This window comes from Cygnus olor, chromosome 17, assembly GCF_009769625.2.
Source record: "Cygnus olor isolate bCygOlo1 chromosome 17, bCygOlo1.pri.v2, whole genome shotgun sequence".
NCBI classification, from domain to species: Eukaryota; Metazoa; Chordata; class Aves; order Anseriformes; family Anatidae; genus Cygnus; species Cygnus olor.
The window spans coordinates 9,060,819-9,077,195 of record NC_049185.1 but is presented as its reverse complement, the minus strand read 5'-3'; the positions used below and the strand labels follow the sequence as shown (position 1 = coordinate 9,077,195).

The following is a 16,377-nucleotide window of genomic DNA, read 5'->3' as shown; positions in this document are numbered from 1 at the left end:
AAGTCTACTGCTTTATTTCTGAATTAAGTCCTCTGGTGTAAGTACTAAGATTAAGTGTCACTTAAAAACAAACAAAAAAAAAAACCCTGCTGTGTTGTAAAATGGGCTTTGAGGAAAACTGGAGGAGGATTTTATACCCAGAATTGGAACTCCGGGTTTATTTGTTAGGCAGGCTGCTCTTGCGTTCCCAAAGCTGCTCCTCTGGGAGCAGCTCTCTGTGTCCAAGGGGACAGGTATTCCTTGCTGAGCTTAAAAGTGGTGCTGGACTGCTGTGCTAAGATTTGACAGAGCGATCAACTTCTTGTTGTAGTAAGAGCCGTCAGCTTTTTGCCTCGTGTCTGCGGACCAGATCCTGTTCTCTTGGGAACTGAGGGAAAAACCTCCATGGACAGCTAAAGAAAAGAGATTTTTTTTCTGCTACTTGTCCTTTCAGGTTCCTCTGGATGCTTGCCACTTAGCTCTGGGAGTCTTAAAACACCAAATAAATGTAGCTCTGCATGAGGAAGACGTATTTGCAGCAGGTTTTCAAGCTCTTCCTCAGAACTGTTGAGCTGGGGGCATTATTACTCACTTCTTTTTAACGTATCTGAATTGCATCTTTGCACCCTCAAATCCCCAGGAATCTGAAGGAAAGGCTTCAGAGAGGAGAGCAGATACCATGACGTGTGCTGTGAGTTGTTGACCAGACAGCGCTGCTCACCGGGGGTGTGAATGTCTCTGGCCCCCTCCGACTGAGCCCTGTGCAGCTCCAGCTTTTCCCCAAGCGCAACAAATCCGGTGCTGAGCGCTTTTGGAAACACCATTGCTTTTTTGGGTGCAATTCCCTCGCAGGCAGCCAGCACCGGGTGGGATTTGGCAGGGCTGTGCTGAATGCCTTTGCCGGCTAAACATGTTTCCACTGCTGCTCAGGACAAAGTAACAGAGGGGCAGGATTGGATTTGTCTGATTGTCTTATATATAGAAAGGGCAGACAAAAACAGACCCAGTTACGCTAACGCAGCTGCTCCATAGTAACATGAGAGGGGGAGCAAGGGTATGAGGTGGCCTGCTGGTGCGTCTCCTATTGATAGGGAAAACTAAAACCGAACTGGCCGTTCTGTATCCTGGCTTCTGGCAGATGGGTGCTGCCCTGCAGGTAGCAGCTGGCTCTGCGTACCTTGAACGGTGCAGTTGGTAGGCGCCTGAAATGTTTGCTTGCTTTTTTCTGATGTTTTTCTTGGACAGGGTGTGTATCTACCGGGAAGGTAGATCTCATATTAAGGCCTTCAATCCCAGAGGAAGGAATTCAAACGGTGTTTTTAGTGTCTTACAAGCATCTCAGCGTTCAGAGAGGCACTATACCATCGTAGGATTCTCAGAGAAGCACTACGCTATTGTAGGAAGAACTGGGCGAAGTGGCTGGAGGTAGCAGTGGTCTGTGAAGTGGCTGCCACCAGTGGGCTCGTTCCTGGGAGCCTGCTGCTACGGGCAGAGCTGTGTGACTCGCTTAACGCTCAAAGTTACGTGAAGCTGGAGTTGGTTTTACCAAAGGAATGGCGATCCACAGTCGTCTGTGCAGGGTGCTCATTAAGATGACTGTGCTCCCCAGCAGACAGCCACCTATGTCAGGCACCGGCTTGCTTTGTGGGCTGCTGGGGACAAGCCCCAGTGAGAAAGCATGGTCTGGGTGTAGAGAGGCCTGATGGCCTGGGTATGATCCTCGCAGAACAAGTGCGAATTGTACTGAGAAAGTAGAATGGGGAGAAACAACATCCCTAAACGGGTCTCTCTTTTAATTTGTACAAAGAGGAGGGGAATTTAATTGAGGATTTTGGTTCCACCCAAGCTAGTGCTTAGAAACCCTTTCTAGTGAACTGGGCTTTGCATATGTGCTGCTTTTAATATACTTCATCTTTATTGCCAGGAAAATTTCTGACAAAACACTGTTTGAAATAGATCAGAGCCTCATTGTATTTGTGAAACAATTGAGTTGTTGCGACAGGAAATGAACAGAGAAAACAGCCAAGGCTTGTATCTCTCTGATGTGAGCAGACACTTAGCTTCCCTGCAGTGGAGCTCTGTTCCTCCGTGTACGCTGTGTCTGTCAGGCATATTTTTCATTACGCACGGTGTCGTGGCCAAGCCATTTGGTGCGGTGTGTACACTTGCCTCGTTAAAGTTTGCCAAATATTAAGAATCTAATTACAGGGCAAAATCTGCAAGGGGAGAGGTGTAAAATGGAATTTTACTGAAGCAAATCAAATTGAGCGGCGGTGATTGGAAAGCTGATGCAGATTGGCATCTACATAACAACATGCTTTGCTGAACAACATCCATTTAATGGCTTCTGAAAACGGTGTTTTTGCATCTCCTGTTTGGGTCCCTGCTGTGTCTGTGAACAGCAGAGGGTAGGTTATTGCAGAGAGAACTAGGAAACCTTTATTTCCTTCTGTTAGGAATCCAGTAGCTCTGTTTGTGCAAGGATCTGGGTGGGTGGGAGGGTGTGTGTAAACAGCAGTGCCCATTGTGGTCTTACCGCTAGCGATGCTGCGAAGCTTGGGTTGCTAACACCATGTAAGAAGTGCTGTCCTGATCAGTATTACGCCAGTCTTATTGATACTAGCAGCTGCCTTGTGGTTTCTTTGAGTTTGGTACTGAGCTTTCTCAGCCGTTCTTAACTTCATGCTCATCTTTAGTCAGAGGGAGTAGGTGATGTTGAAACAGCATCTTATGTGGCTGCTTTTCCAGCCGTGCTGTGTTGGTGGTATTGTGATGGCCATCTGCAGATTGGCTTGTCTGATTTGCCATTTTGAGCATCTTAATCGACCTTAAATGCTTCTAATTTAGAAATGGAAGTAGGTGGAAGGCTTGAGGGTTTTCTGTCTGCAACACCAGGAGAGCTGCCTGTTGCCTCCTGGTTCACACTTTCCTAAGCATTCTGCTGCACCAGTAATTGGGTGCACACGAACCTTTCTGATCTTCCTTCCCTGTTTATATTTACCTTGTCTGTGTCATGCTACCCAGCCTACTCTCTCTTTAATAAAGAGATATTGCCTAAGCAGAAAAGCTTTAGACACTAGGGTTAATTGACTGGCATGCATTTGTTGATTGTATAAAAACAAATGGAGAAGTGATGTTAGCAGACTCGTCTGTGCTTCTGTACTTATTTTTAACCTCAGCTGTAAAGCTCTAGTTGTGCTGAGCCTTTTTTTTAATCCTCTCTCTCACAATTTGGGATCTTGTCAACATCTCTACCAGTTCTATATGTTACTACAGAAATAAGAGCTGTGGCTTGAGACCTTCTGGCTTCCTAGAATTAAAGTAAAAAACTAAATCAGTTGCTGTTTCCCCATGTTCCTGGTTTCTTCATAGATTCCTTGCCCATCAACAGGCTCCCTGCCCTCTTCTAAATACCCTGCAGCAGTAATCCATGCTCTCAGCAGGAGCTGCCATTCATCATTTGGGACTCCTCAAGTCTGCAATTATTTCACCTCTTGGGTGAGGCTATTGGGCCAGCTCAGACCTGAGCATCAGAGCCCACTGAAATGAAGCTCAGGGCTCAGAACGGGAGAGCAGGGCAGAACCAGGTCAGCGACAAAAAGGCAGGAGGCTGAAATAAGGTATTTTCACTCTGTCACAGGGCTGGCTTTTTACACTAAAGCAAACTGCAGGTTCTCATTGTCTGTGTTGGTTCAGGGATTGAAAAGTGCCTCTCTGCTCTGCAGAGTAACTGTGAAATAGTAGAGGAAGGGGATTAGCATTTCTATCAACTGCTTCATGCACTGTTTTTATTTTTCCCCTACAGGCCAGCAGCCCACAGGATCTTCGTCTCTTCTATGAGAAAAACAAGATGCTGATGCCGAAGTAAGCATTCTCCCAGTGTTCATGTTTGTATGCACTTGTTTACTCTCTTTACACCTATCCCCACGTGCTTCTGGCTTGTCACACGGGGAGATGCCTATAAAATATTTGGCTACCTGCCTTGCCCCGTTGCTTAAACCAGCAGTGATGGGGCTCAGAGAAAGTCAGAGAGCAGCAGATTTCCAGAGATGGTGTTCTTGCTTTCTGTAGGTACTACTGCTCCCCTCCATTGCAAAAAAAAATAAAAAAATCAGGGTGGTTCGTGATTTCAGGAGCCAGGTTGTAGTCCCTTCCTGTGTATGGCTTCTCTGAGGCTGGGTACCACTGTTAAGAAGAAAAAATCATGGCAATTCGTGATTCATGCAAGCAGCCAAACTTCGGCTTCTCCTGCAATCTGTCATACCTGCCTGGAGATCACATTCCCACGTTTTCACGTGTCAGGATGGCAACTGCTTGTGTCCATCCTGCTAAGAGGAGGAGATACTGTGACCGCTGTGGAAACGGACACTGCTGCAGTCTCCGTGGGGCACGGAGGGAAGATAACTGCCCTCATCCCAGGGGTATACGTTACCTAGTGAAGGAACTAGCTGCTGCGCGGTGCTGCGATTTGTCAGTATATTTTGGTTTTGTTGCTGTGGTCTTCACTTTTGAACTGCGAGCTCCTAAAGCCAAACCTCATGCTTGCTTTTGAAACCTCAGCCTGGTATAGAGAAAGTGCTGAAGTTCCAGATTACACATCCAAATTCTGGAAGGCATTTTTAACCAGAAAGTTAGCTTCCTTTTGGCAGAGCTGCTCATGCAGCCACATATGTTGGAAGTTCATTGAGTTGATCTGGATTTTTCCTTGTTAGTTCAGACAGCTTTAAGAGTGGGTAGAAGGAACTACAAAGCAGCCAGACCTCTTACCAATGACTTGTGCTATGCATTTAATTTCCCTTTAAATACTTCATTTTTTGATTTTTGGGGTGAAGGGGCAAACTTCAATCAGAATTAAATTTGGTGTACCTGCATACTCTTCTGGATTGAACCAGAGGGTGTGATAGAGTAAAACACCCAAACAAAACAATTCGGAACAAAACCACTCCTACATAGCTGGAGCCGAATAGTCTGTGTGAACAGAAAGCAGCCCTTCTGTTTCCCCTGCACAGCCTTAAACATGGCTGCTCACCTTCGAGGTAGTGCCTCTTACAAAGAGAGAAATAAATCCCTACAGTTAGTAAGTACCCTTGCGCTGATCGTGCTGCCCTGCTGCTGCTTTGGCTCGTGTATGCAGTAGGAGACAGCCAAGGGGAGGAATGAAACTCAGCTATAAGAGGAGAGCATGTCTGTTCGTGTAGGGATTAGTCCTTTTTCTTCATTAGGAGCTCGCTAGAGCCACTGCGTTTACAATTTTCACTCATCTCTGCTTTTTAACTCCCAAATATCACCAAAGTTTAAATCCAAGCCCATTTTTTTTCCACCATAGAAGTTGGATCCAAAGTGGCCTTTTGTTAATGCTTTCCCAAGCTTGTCCATTTGTCTCTTCAATGTGAGCCACAATCTGTGCTATTTCCTGAGTAAACACGAACAAACTGCCTCCGTCAGCCCTGCCAGCGCAGGATGAAACACGAAACCACTCGAGAGATCTCATTCTCAGACTGCAGCAGTGCCAGGGTTTGGTTTCATTCTCCTCGAGGCTAGGCATGCTGGCACCCACCTCCCCAGCATCCCCACGGAAAGCGGTGTGTTTTGGCCTGGGAGTGGGGTGGGGAAGAGCTGATTAAACCCTCAGCAGCAGCCTCTGCCTCCCAAGCCGATGCTATTGCTGACAGGTGAAATGCCATTCGGAGGCGGGGAGCCCGTGTCGGTAGGACCAAGCCCAAAGGCCTCACAATTTTAATAGCGCCGATCTAAATAACTAACATTCGTTGCCTGATTTGAATGGCAAAGTATATAGTAGCTCACGGGAGGAAGGAGGCAGCTTTGTTGCTGCTGTTTAAAAAGATGGCCTTGGAAAACAATACTGTAGGTTTCGAAGCTTGATGGTTTAGAGGTGAGAGGTATGAGGAGACAAACAGGCTGTTAATCTGCACTGTCCTCAGTCTGTTCTGACATCTGAGGTCTACTACTTGACCTGCCTGTTTCTTGGCTTTAAAATCATACAAAAGCTCAAGTCATTGCTGGGAAACAGACTCGTTTTGGATGAGCAGTTTGTGTCATGGATAAATAAGTTATGACGATAACACCGGAGGACTGCAGGACTCCTGCACTAATGTATTTTTCAGGAGACTGTTAGCTGTGGTATGCTGGGTTATTCCATTACGTGGTGTGCTTCTGAGGCACGCCTTTTTTTTGACAAGCCGTTGTTTTCTCTTGGCTCAAACTGAGGCTTGGTTTAACTGCATCCCTTCCAGAGCCCCGGTGCCCCCTCTGTCAGCCTGGGAAGACCCACACAAGCGTTAGAGTGTCAGGGATGGAAAAGCAGCTCCTCCAGCACAAACAAGCACGACGGATGCTTGGCATGATCCTCTGTTCTAGGAATCACTGGGCTCAAATTCCTGCACAAGCGAGGCCTAGGACTTCACAGAATATATATAAATACACACCTTGCCCAACATCTCTGGTTTCACGCCAAACCAAACGAGATTCTGGCAGGGCCAGCTAGCTCTTCTTTCCCCCCACTCTCACACTTCTGACCCAGCTTCTTTTTCACCCTGTCTGCGACACGGTGGAAATGGTGCAGGAGCAGTTGTGTCACCCCATGTGGTCGGCCTTGGCTTCAGGGTGGTGAGCGATGCCAGCCCAGCAGAGCGGAGCACTGCTCGAGTGAGCCACGTGCTGTGCGACCGAGTCGGCTCGGGCTCAGCGCGGTTGGAATTACTGGGCTGAGCACACATGCCTTCACCTCGGCTGACCCTTGCGTGGGGAGAGGGGAAAGCTTGGCAGACCGTGGGGCCATGCTGGGCACAGCCACGATAAACAGAGTTAACGCTGAAAGGAGTTGGAGCCACCTACGCTGAATTTGGAGAGCTCTGCTCTGGCTGCAGGCAGGACGCTGCAAATACAGCCCCTAACTGCACTGCTGGTTACAGAGGAAAGGCAGCAGAACTGAATCCACTTAGGCAAGAGCTGAACTCTACTTTCCCTTCCTTAATCTGTTCATTTATTCCCTGCTTCTTGCAGTATATCAGGGTTATAAAGAGCTGACCTGGCCTCTCCCCAGTCTGCTTGTGGGGTTGGAGAGAGCAACGATTTGCTGGCTCTTCTGTGCTGTAGTGGCCATTGAAAAGAGAATTTTCTTCCTAGCTAAACTGGAAAGTAGGGAAATAGCTGCACTAATTTTAGCTTGCTTGAGTGCCAGATGCTCATATCTTACTGGCCTTTGATTAATAAATGATGTATATTGAGAAGCAAATAGACAGAGGTCACTTGCCAGTCTTACATAAGCAGCATTTAAAAAGAAATGCCTTAATAAAATGGCAGTGACTGGTGATACATTTCACCACGAATGTCCTGATTGGGAGCTTCCCCTCAGTAGCTGCTTCATTTTAACGACCTCCTTATTCCTGTTAGAGCAAGGAGAAGATATTTTATTCAGCGTGTGCAAAATATTGCATATTGACTAGACTGAGCTGAGAACAAGAGGGTTGGAAGTGCAGTGGAAGGGAAGGATCTGCAGGTGCTCATGGGAGAGGCCACTAAAGCTCGATTCACTGTGGCCTTAGCAGTGACAATGGGGAGTAAAAGCCAAACAGATGCAGAGATGTTCCTGTCCAGCCTCTCTCCAGTGAGTTCCTATGGTGTTCCTAGCCCAGCAGGCAGAAAGTGAGTTTGCACTTGCAGTTTGCCTTCGTGAATATGCAGAAGTAGCTTCAGTAGATGGAGGGTCTCTTACGTGCTTTTGTTTTCAATCCTAGCATCCCCAGGGAGACATCGAGCCACCTGAGGCAGCTGCTGCTGGGCCTTCTGCAGCGCAATCACAAGGACCGCATGGACTTCGGTAAGAGACCTCCTTCCAGTTCTGGCTGTGCTGCTTGTCTGTGCCTTCCTTGACCTATTGCACTGCACAGACCTCCGTGGTTTTGGCCGGTGTTAGGAAAAGCATCCAGACTGGTAGTACCTGGCTTCTTACTTGCATTCCCTCTCCCAGCTTCTGCTTTTGTAGTCTCTGAACTTGTGTTGCTAAGCATGCTGTCAGGGGAAACGTGCATCTTGTGCATCCCAGTTCTTACTGTCACAGTTACTTCCCCAAGCTGCAAGCTGTATCCGTTTAATGTATACACTCTCTGACTCTCACTATAGACCTGTCTCCTGACTTGACTGACATGGAGACTTCCTTTTTAAATTTTTTTTTTCAGTGTCTTAATTCCTTCTAGGCTGAGAACAATCATTAGGTGCTAGGCAGTTCAGAGAAAGAGAGAGTCTAGACCTTTCTTGGGACGAGAATGTTGTCTTCCTTGTCTTCCTCACCAAGGAAGTTGGTCCTGACGGTGTGTTAGCCTCTGAATGCAGAGAAGAACAGCAATGCTGTTCAGAGAAGAACAAACAGAAGCTTTGCTTCCATTAGCTTGTGTTGCTGGTGAATGGGTAAGTTTGCTCCTCCAGCCTCCGTGTTTGAATTAGGTTTGGCACTGGGCAAGCCTGTTTAAGTGGTTTCCTTGCTGCTGGGGCCTCAAAGCGCACGGATCTGTGTTGAATATCAGTTGTGCACCATCACAACACCAGCCAACAATTAGCTGCTTTTTGCACATCCGTTGTGTTTTTCCTTGAGAGTAAAGTGTGCTTGTTTGTGCTTTCAGAGTATTACTTTTTAGTCAGACTTGGATAAAAGTGTTTGGTATTTGTCTTCTGGGGGTTAGTTTTGTTATTTTTTGTTGCTTATCAGCACAGGTGGTTTGTTTCTTGCAGGGCATCACATGCTAGTTGATGAAGATAGATTGTTTTGCAGCCTCTGTTATTCTTTTGGATTAGAGTTATTGGGAAAGCCTTTCTGGGGACGCTGTCATCTGGGTACAGCAAGTACATGGATTAACCAAGGCTGATCATAATTATCCAGTGCTGAATGTGAAGGACTACTGCTCGCTGCAGTGCAGAAGGGAGAACACAAGCCTTTTCAAAAGGGAGTTGTTGAAGCTACAAACAGACCGAATATAAGTATCTCTCAGCAGTCCCTGCAGACCTTCTCTCTGGGTTGTGCATCTCTGCTGCTTCTGTCATGCTGCTGTACATTTCAAAAGAAAAACACATTTGAGGCTCCTGTTTCCCCTCTGTCAGAAATGGAGTCTGGTAAACCTTTTTAGCCACCCTATAAGCTGGTTTTGTACCTCTTGGGAGTAGACTGCATGAGTCATTGTCTCTAACACTTGGAAATTTGAGATAATATGCTTTGATTTCACTCAAGACAACGGTTACAGCACATCTTGCTGGATAGAGATTGCTGCCTGTTAATCACATAAGGGATCCTTTTCTCTGCAGATTGGCATGTCCTTGTGAGATAGAATTGTTTCTCAGGGAGGGTTTGCAGGTTCCTAGAGGAGCCTGTATTTGAGGTGGACCTTGTGCCTCATAGAAGGCAGATCTCAATGGCTGTCTGGCATCTTTCTCATCCACCTCTCCTTCCTTTCTCCTGTTTACTTCTGTTGAAGTATGAGCTTCATCCCTGCTTGTGACACAACTGTTTTCCTTCCCCTACTGTCTTCTGCTGCTAGGTCTTCAGCTCCTTTATGTTCCTGGGGGCTCAGACCCTGAACTACACCTGCTGAACGTTCCTTTATTCCTTTCCTTAGTGTCAGCTCAGGACGCTGCCAGATGATGCCTCTTGCCAAAACAGTAGCAGTGTTTAAATGGGAGCACATCTCTGTGCCCACCTACCATCATGTTTTCAGCTGCTGCCAGTGGCCAGCAGTGCACAGACTGAATGTCCTGAAGCTCAAGATCCCATCTGAAGCAGATCCCCGAGCCATTTCTCTTAGGTGGCTCCTGGTACACCGGTACTGTGTCCTGCTACTGGCAAACTAACCAGAGGCTACTCTGTCCACGTATGCTATTTATAAAAAATGTTTGGCTGATGGTCAGTGCCTTTGTTAGCTGTCCCTTTACCCTTCTGTGCTCTGAAGGTGAAGATCCACGTGCACTCCTGGGTCAGGGCGGATCACTGAGGAGCTGGATGTGCTGTTCCTTCTTGGTCCCTGAGGCCGGCCCCTTTAATCTGTCTGGAGATGTGCGTGGCGTCCTCCACAAAGCTCCCCCACATCTTGGTTCACCCAAAAGCATTCATTATGCAAGACTGAAGCTCCTTTTGCTTGTTGTGTGTCTCAGCTGCTCTTCTATCAAGAACTGATGGCCTTTGCAATTCCAGGATTATCTAGAGGAGCACAAGGAGGGTTTCAAGTTGAAGTTTCCTGTTGATGATCACAAGCAGGGTTGTTAAATTTTGCTTTGTAAGCACAGCTAACAAGCAATTTGGAGGGGGAAACATGGAAGCAGTAGTCATTTCCACCCCCTCAGATGTTACTACATAGCCAGCTGAATCAGCGTAGCTGAGGGGATGGTACCTCTAGAGGAGTGGGCTCAAGAAGCAGCAGGAAAGTCCAGCAGCTGAGCAACTCCTCACAAATAGGGATGTTCTCCGTCCACAGCAGATTTTATCTGTGAGATTCCAGCATTCTCTGCCAGAGGAACCTGGCATCGCTTCTGCTGTGCTGAGTGCCAAACCAGCGTGCTCTTACTACAGGACCCTGGCGTGGCCGTGGCAAGGAGCGGCTTGGGAAAGAGGGATTAAGTTGTGTTGTTTTCTTTTTTTAAAAAAGACGTCAAAACCAGTTGCTACTTTCTGGAAAGCTCACTGTCTGAAGAGGAGCTGTTTACAGAATTCAGAAGTTTGTAAACCTTGGGTGTTGCAATAGGAAATCCATGCTGGGAAAACAAGTTGAGCTGCTCTCGCAGTTAGCCAAGTAGCCAGCGCTGATCCATGACTAATGCTCCTGAAAGGCTGAGTCGCTTCGGGTTGCTGATTGTGGTAGAGGAGGGGAGGGCTCTGCTAGGACTCGGTGTAGAACTTCACTGGATTGGAGATGGCAGAGTCAGGAGAGGTGCTTAGGAGGACAGGGGAACATGTAGAGGGTCTCTAGCAAGCCAGGATGGAAACATTTGACCTGGACGAGTAGAATATCCTCCCCTAATAAGCAGATCTGTAGCAGTTGTGCTGGTGTAAAAGGGAGTTCTGGGCTTTCAGTTCTGTGGTGGCCTTTTACAAAATGCATTTCTGCCTTAAGTGCAGGATGGGTTTGGCTCTGTGTATCATGGAAGATCACTCCGTAGAAGTGTTTGTCTCTTCTGTGGAATTAGCGGCAGCACGGTATAAACATATAGTTTCCCTGGGTTCCTACGATTAGGGTATCTTGTCGTCCTGATCAGTCAGGAATTGGGGCTTTTAATGTTTCTTTGCATTTTAGAATTCCCCTTCTTGCTGATACAAGCTTGTGACATGGCCATGCCAGCTCCTGACAGTCAGTTTCTGGCCCTTGGTAACTGAATCCCATTCCAACAACTGCAACAGCTGTTGGAAGACGGGAGCATTTGCAAGTAATTTGGTTTATGCTCCTGGCAACCTGAAGTTGTAGCTTGCAGCAAAACCTTACCAAGTTCTTTAATACCCTATGGGGAAGAAAAATCCATTTGTACTGGTGGTGAATCCTAACGTTCAAATCTTCATGTCTTTTGGCCATGCTTTTGGCAAAACTTTTTTTCCTCCCGTTTTATTTTTTCATTCGTGTATCTGGCCAGCCTGATCTCCCTCTCCACCCCCAACTGATGTTGCAGAGATGCCTGTAGCATAGGAGCTACTGTTTTTTTGTTTTCCCCTATAGTTATTTGGATCCAGGGATCACTATCTAACTTATTTTTTTGAGCAAGTCCTACATCCGGTTGCATCTGCATTCTTGACCAGTGTTATCTGCATCAACAGTCAGATTCCATGGTTAAGTGACTGGACTGTGTGGAAAATTCACTGTAAAAATACTGTAACTTGTTATGCTTAACTGCTTTGTAAACTCCTTACAGTCATTTCCTTTCACTGACTCATTGTTCTTGATATTTTTTCAGATGAGTTTTTCCATCACCCATTCTTGGATGCAAGTGCCTCTATGAAGAAATGTAAGTGTCGCATTTCTATTACAACAGTTTTTGAACCATGACGTGTCTTCTGTGCTGCTAGTTCAAAAGGAAACAAAAAGACTGCTTTGTTTTCTTAGTTATTTAGGTGTGGATTCAGGGTTCATCACAGTGTCGTGTCCAGATTTTGCTATCAAAATGTATTTAATGTTGCCGACATCTTCAAAGGGAGGATTTGGGGGCTATTTAGAAACCTAAATGAGAGGTAAACGTAGCCTTGAAATGCATTCAGTTGTTCTCTGTGAAGTGCTTGGCCAGTGGGGATGCTTGTAGGTAAACAGGATTATGCAGCAAGATCATGTTTTTTCAGCCACATCAGTAGGACAATTCAAGATAGTGAACGGGCAGAAAGAAGGTGACATTCTTGTCAGGTGTGCTACATTTGGTACAACCACCTAATGGGAAGAACATTTGGTAACTGAAACCTGCCACATTTACCTCCAAAATCTTGCAAAATCTTGTTTTAGAAAGGTTATTTACTGGTGCTCTGTGAGAACTGTCCAAAACAAAGCCGGATTTCTATTGAGAATTCTTTCTTCCCTCTTCTGAATCAAAACTTTGCAAATTTCCAACCACATGTACTGTGATTCAGTTTTGTTTGTGGGAAAACAGTTCCGAGCTGCTGCCAGCGCATGGGATATAACAGTGCTGGCCAAAAGACTTGGTTTAGTGGAATCGTATAAGGTCATCTGTTTTCTGGAAGGATCCTCTTGGGCCTTCAATCTCTTAAGTAAGTGATATTCGCTGCTGGAAACCTTGGCTCTGATTTGGGGTGCCCAACGCAAGGGCTGGAGGTTTCAGAGGAAACATGCCCGGTGCTTTCTGAACACGGAGCCACTCTCGGACATGTGTCACAGTGGATGCCCCTGGAGGGAAGAGCAGGGCTTCTCAGTTGTTTCTGATACAGATTTCTAACTGTGTATGTAGGTGACCGTCCTGCGGGCAAGAAAAGATGGTTCTGGTTTAGGGGAGCTTGCAAAGCAGCAAGATGTGGCGTGAGTCCTGTGAAGCGGGACTCCTCTTCAGGCAAGAAAGGGCTCTGCCTGTTTAGGACTGCTCCAAAGCCAGCTCGGCACTCAGCACCTGCTGTACCGCTGCTGTGTGAGAAACGGCCTTCGGAGTCTGATCCCCCTGCGGGCGGGGAAGGGCTCCCACGGCTCTGTCCTGCATGCCAGCCAGCTCATCTCTTACCTCCAGCTGCTCGGTTGCTTCATTGGCCAGAGGAACAGGAAACCCCCTGCAAACATGAAAGGATTCTGCTGGCTTGGCCTCAGTTTCCGACTTCTGCACACTTGCTGTGCAGAACCCAGAGGCACCGTTATGAGCAGGGGTTTCTAGCTCAGCCTTTGCCCCCATCTGCACCAAAGTTAATGGCGTGTGGTCAAGGCCCAGTTAAGAGGGCCCCTGTACAGGCAGGTAAGGACTGTCCCAACTCCAGACCTCTCTGCTGCCCTGCTGGCCCCCGCCTCCAGGTCTATGTTCCCAGCCTGGAGTCCTCTCCAGGCAGGAGAGACTACTACTGGTTTTGAAAAGATGAGGGGAGCAATACCTCTTCGTTGCTGGAAGTCTCCAAGATGCTGTGCGCTGGTAGAAGCCTGCTACTGGAGGAGATCGTTCTCGTAGTCTGCTGTGGAGGCACCAGCTGCTGGATGGAGGCCTCCGGGAAGTGCAGTGAAGAGCCTGGATGAGAGGCTGCGTGTGGAAGTAGTGGTCCTGTTGACTTCCGAACGCGTGAGAGAAGAACCAGTGTGTCAGCAAGCGTCTGGGTTGTGGTGGTCTCATAAGAAAAACTCAGCTGTACAGGGCACTGCTAAACACCGTAGGGGGCTTAATATTTGCACAGGTCTAGGTGACAAAACGCAGTCACGGTTGCTCAGGGGCTAGCCCCCTGGCTGTGTGTGCAGAACTAAAACAAGTCCAGAAGTTTATTGTGCTACTTCACACAAATGTGTGGCACAGCATCACAGGTGTGGGAAGCGTTGAAGAAGACGAGATGGCTGCATTTGAATCATGATGGTCGTGCTCAGATTGGATTGCATAGTGGAGAACTGGGAGGAGGAACAGCCTGCCCTGGTGTTTTCATTCTCCCTGGGAACTGATAATCGTGCTACCACTGACTTCAGGGGAAGCACAAGCAGGTCATGCAGATTTGAGCGTGCAAGTTTCCCTTAGAGTCTGCATAATCTGCACAAGCATCTGTGTTTGGAACAATACCCGTTGCATGGTGAATGCACCAAGACTTCAGCTATGCTCAGGGACCCAGCGTGCAGCCTAAAGGAGCTTACAGTTCGGGGATGCCTGTGCTGTGGATGCCGATAACTGCATGCATTTAGGTCCCAAACCGGTTTTAACGTGAGCTGCTCACTTTCCATCTGAGGACGTCTGGACTCTGAGCTGAGCACGGTGGCCTCTGCCCCTGCAGGCAGATCTGCCCTCAGGCAGAGGGGCAGAACGGGAGAGTTGCCACCGGCACACAGAGCTGAGGACATCACCCAGGCTCCCGAATGCTGCGAAGGCTGGTCCAGACCTGGTCAAAACACAGCAATTAAAAATGAAGTAAGAGCTATTAGCTGTTGGGATATGTGTTAGACTACCACCTCATGAAATCATACGGATTTCTTCTAGTGCACGAAAATTTTGGATTTCATAATGCTATTTAAGAGTTCCACGGTATTCCCAAGTGGATAACTTTGAAGTTGCCAAAGCTACCTCATTTCAATAAATTTTCATATTTTTCAAGATGTTTCATCAAAATCAACGTTTCTGTCAAAAATCTTTAAATATGACTTTTCTAACAAATTCATCCTCTCCTCTGAGGTTTCGAGGGATGGTAATTCTCCCGTCCCTTGAATCGTCTCACTCCTTTAGTGAAAGAAGGAACCTAAATCTTCTGATATCCAGTGCTGACCACAAAGCTCTGATTGCCACAGGCTTTAGCCTGGAGAGTGGGTTCAAGGCCTTGGGTTTTAAGTAAACCATGCACTTTACGTTCTGTTTCTTTATTTATATTTTATTATGGGTTTTGTACATGTGACTAATGTACTATAGATGTGTAAAATTTTGTTAATAAAGTCTTTAAAAGACCCTGTCTAGCCAGGATGTCGTCTGTCTCTAGCCAGGCCTCTGATCGCCGTGTAGGATGGGGCAGTGCGTTACAGTAATAACACAGGAGGAGGCATAATTAGATACTTGTGCAAGTTTTCTGTCCGTAAACACATTGTAATTGGCACCCGTGCAGAGTATTTTGGAGTTCTTTTGCTCCTGTCTTTAATGAATGCAAAGCTGGTACCTCCTTTGCTCTGACTTGAGAGTTTAAACATGAGCAATTGTGGTTCAGAAGTGCACGAGGTAATGCTGCTGGGATGGTTCAAGTGTCTGGAAGATGTCTGGCTTCTGTTTTTTCCATCTTTATAATCTTAGTGTACATAAAATACCCAGGTAGAAACTAGCAAAAAATCACCATCACTTGTGCAGATAAAAAAAATTTTAGTGGTAAGACCTTTTTTTTACTCTAAAAACAATCTTATTCTTCAGGCAAGTCCTTTGTTTTTGCACTCAAACTACTGCCTTGTCAGAGACTGCAGTCAAATAACTTCTTGATGATTGGTTTTGATTAAATCCAGATAATAACAAAAATGCATCTCTCCAACGCGTGTAAAACTCAGATTCCAAATAAAGCTTCTGTAAAGCCGGAGGCTCAGTTATTTTTAGGACAGCCCAGCCCCTTGTAGGAGGATTTGTCAGCAGTGATTTTTGCAGGTGTAGGATCCAGGATCAAGATGCACACAGCTGGAGCGCAGGCTTCCCTCTGCAGCTCATAGCTCTCCCGTTTGAAACCAGTTGATTTTGGTTATGCAACGTCCACTCTGCCTGTTTTGGTGCTGGAACGAGTTGGAGAGGACAATTACGAGAACAGACTTATTTACATTACAATTACAATCCAGCAATTTTTGGATTTGGGTGGGGGCCTACCATTCACATTAATATTCCCCGCATTCAGACTTGAGCTGAAAACACGATGAGCCAAGTGTTTGCACTCTTTTTAATTTTGAACTGGGAGTGCCTGGGCGTGTGGAGGAGATGGAAGCGAGTGTCGGGCTTCCAAGCTCTCCTGGGTGCCTGGCAGGGAAAAATGCACCGACAGGCGTATGGGAGTCAGATAGCTGGTCAGAGCCAAACCTCAGGGCTCTACTTGCATGGACTGAAAGTTCATTTTTAGCAGCGGGAGCTTTTGTATTGGGCCTCACGGTATTACAGAGTGGATTTGGGGAGTTTGGGTTTTAAGGAAGAACATGATTAAAGATGCTGTATCTAAAGGTTGTGCTTCATGCAGATAGAATTTTAATCTGGGTTTCAGTTGGTAGCGGAGAAGCCTGCCTGCTTGTC

At 46.8% G+C, this 16,377-nt stretch overlaps 1 protein-coding gene across 4 annotated transcripts in view; it reads left to right on the top strand.

The window, feature by feature from the left end:
- Positions 1-16,377, top strand: part of ULK1 (unc-51 like autophagy activating kinase 1) — an 80,058-nt gene that overhangs the window by 30,968 nt on the left and 32,713 nt on the right. For all 4 annotated transcript variants that reach the window (XM_040576614.1, XM_040576612.1, XM_040576613.1 and 1 more), the window contains exons 9-11: positions 3,785-3,843; positions 7,737-7,819; positions 11,923-11,973. In XM_040576614.1, coding sequence (XP_040432548.1) covers positions 3,785-3,843; positions 7,737-7,819; positions 11,923-11,973 — 193 coding nt within the window. The remainder of the gene's footprint in view (positions 1-3,784; positions 3,844-7,736; positions 7,820-11,922; positions 11,974-16,377) is intronic.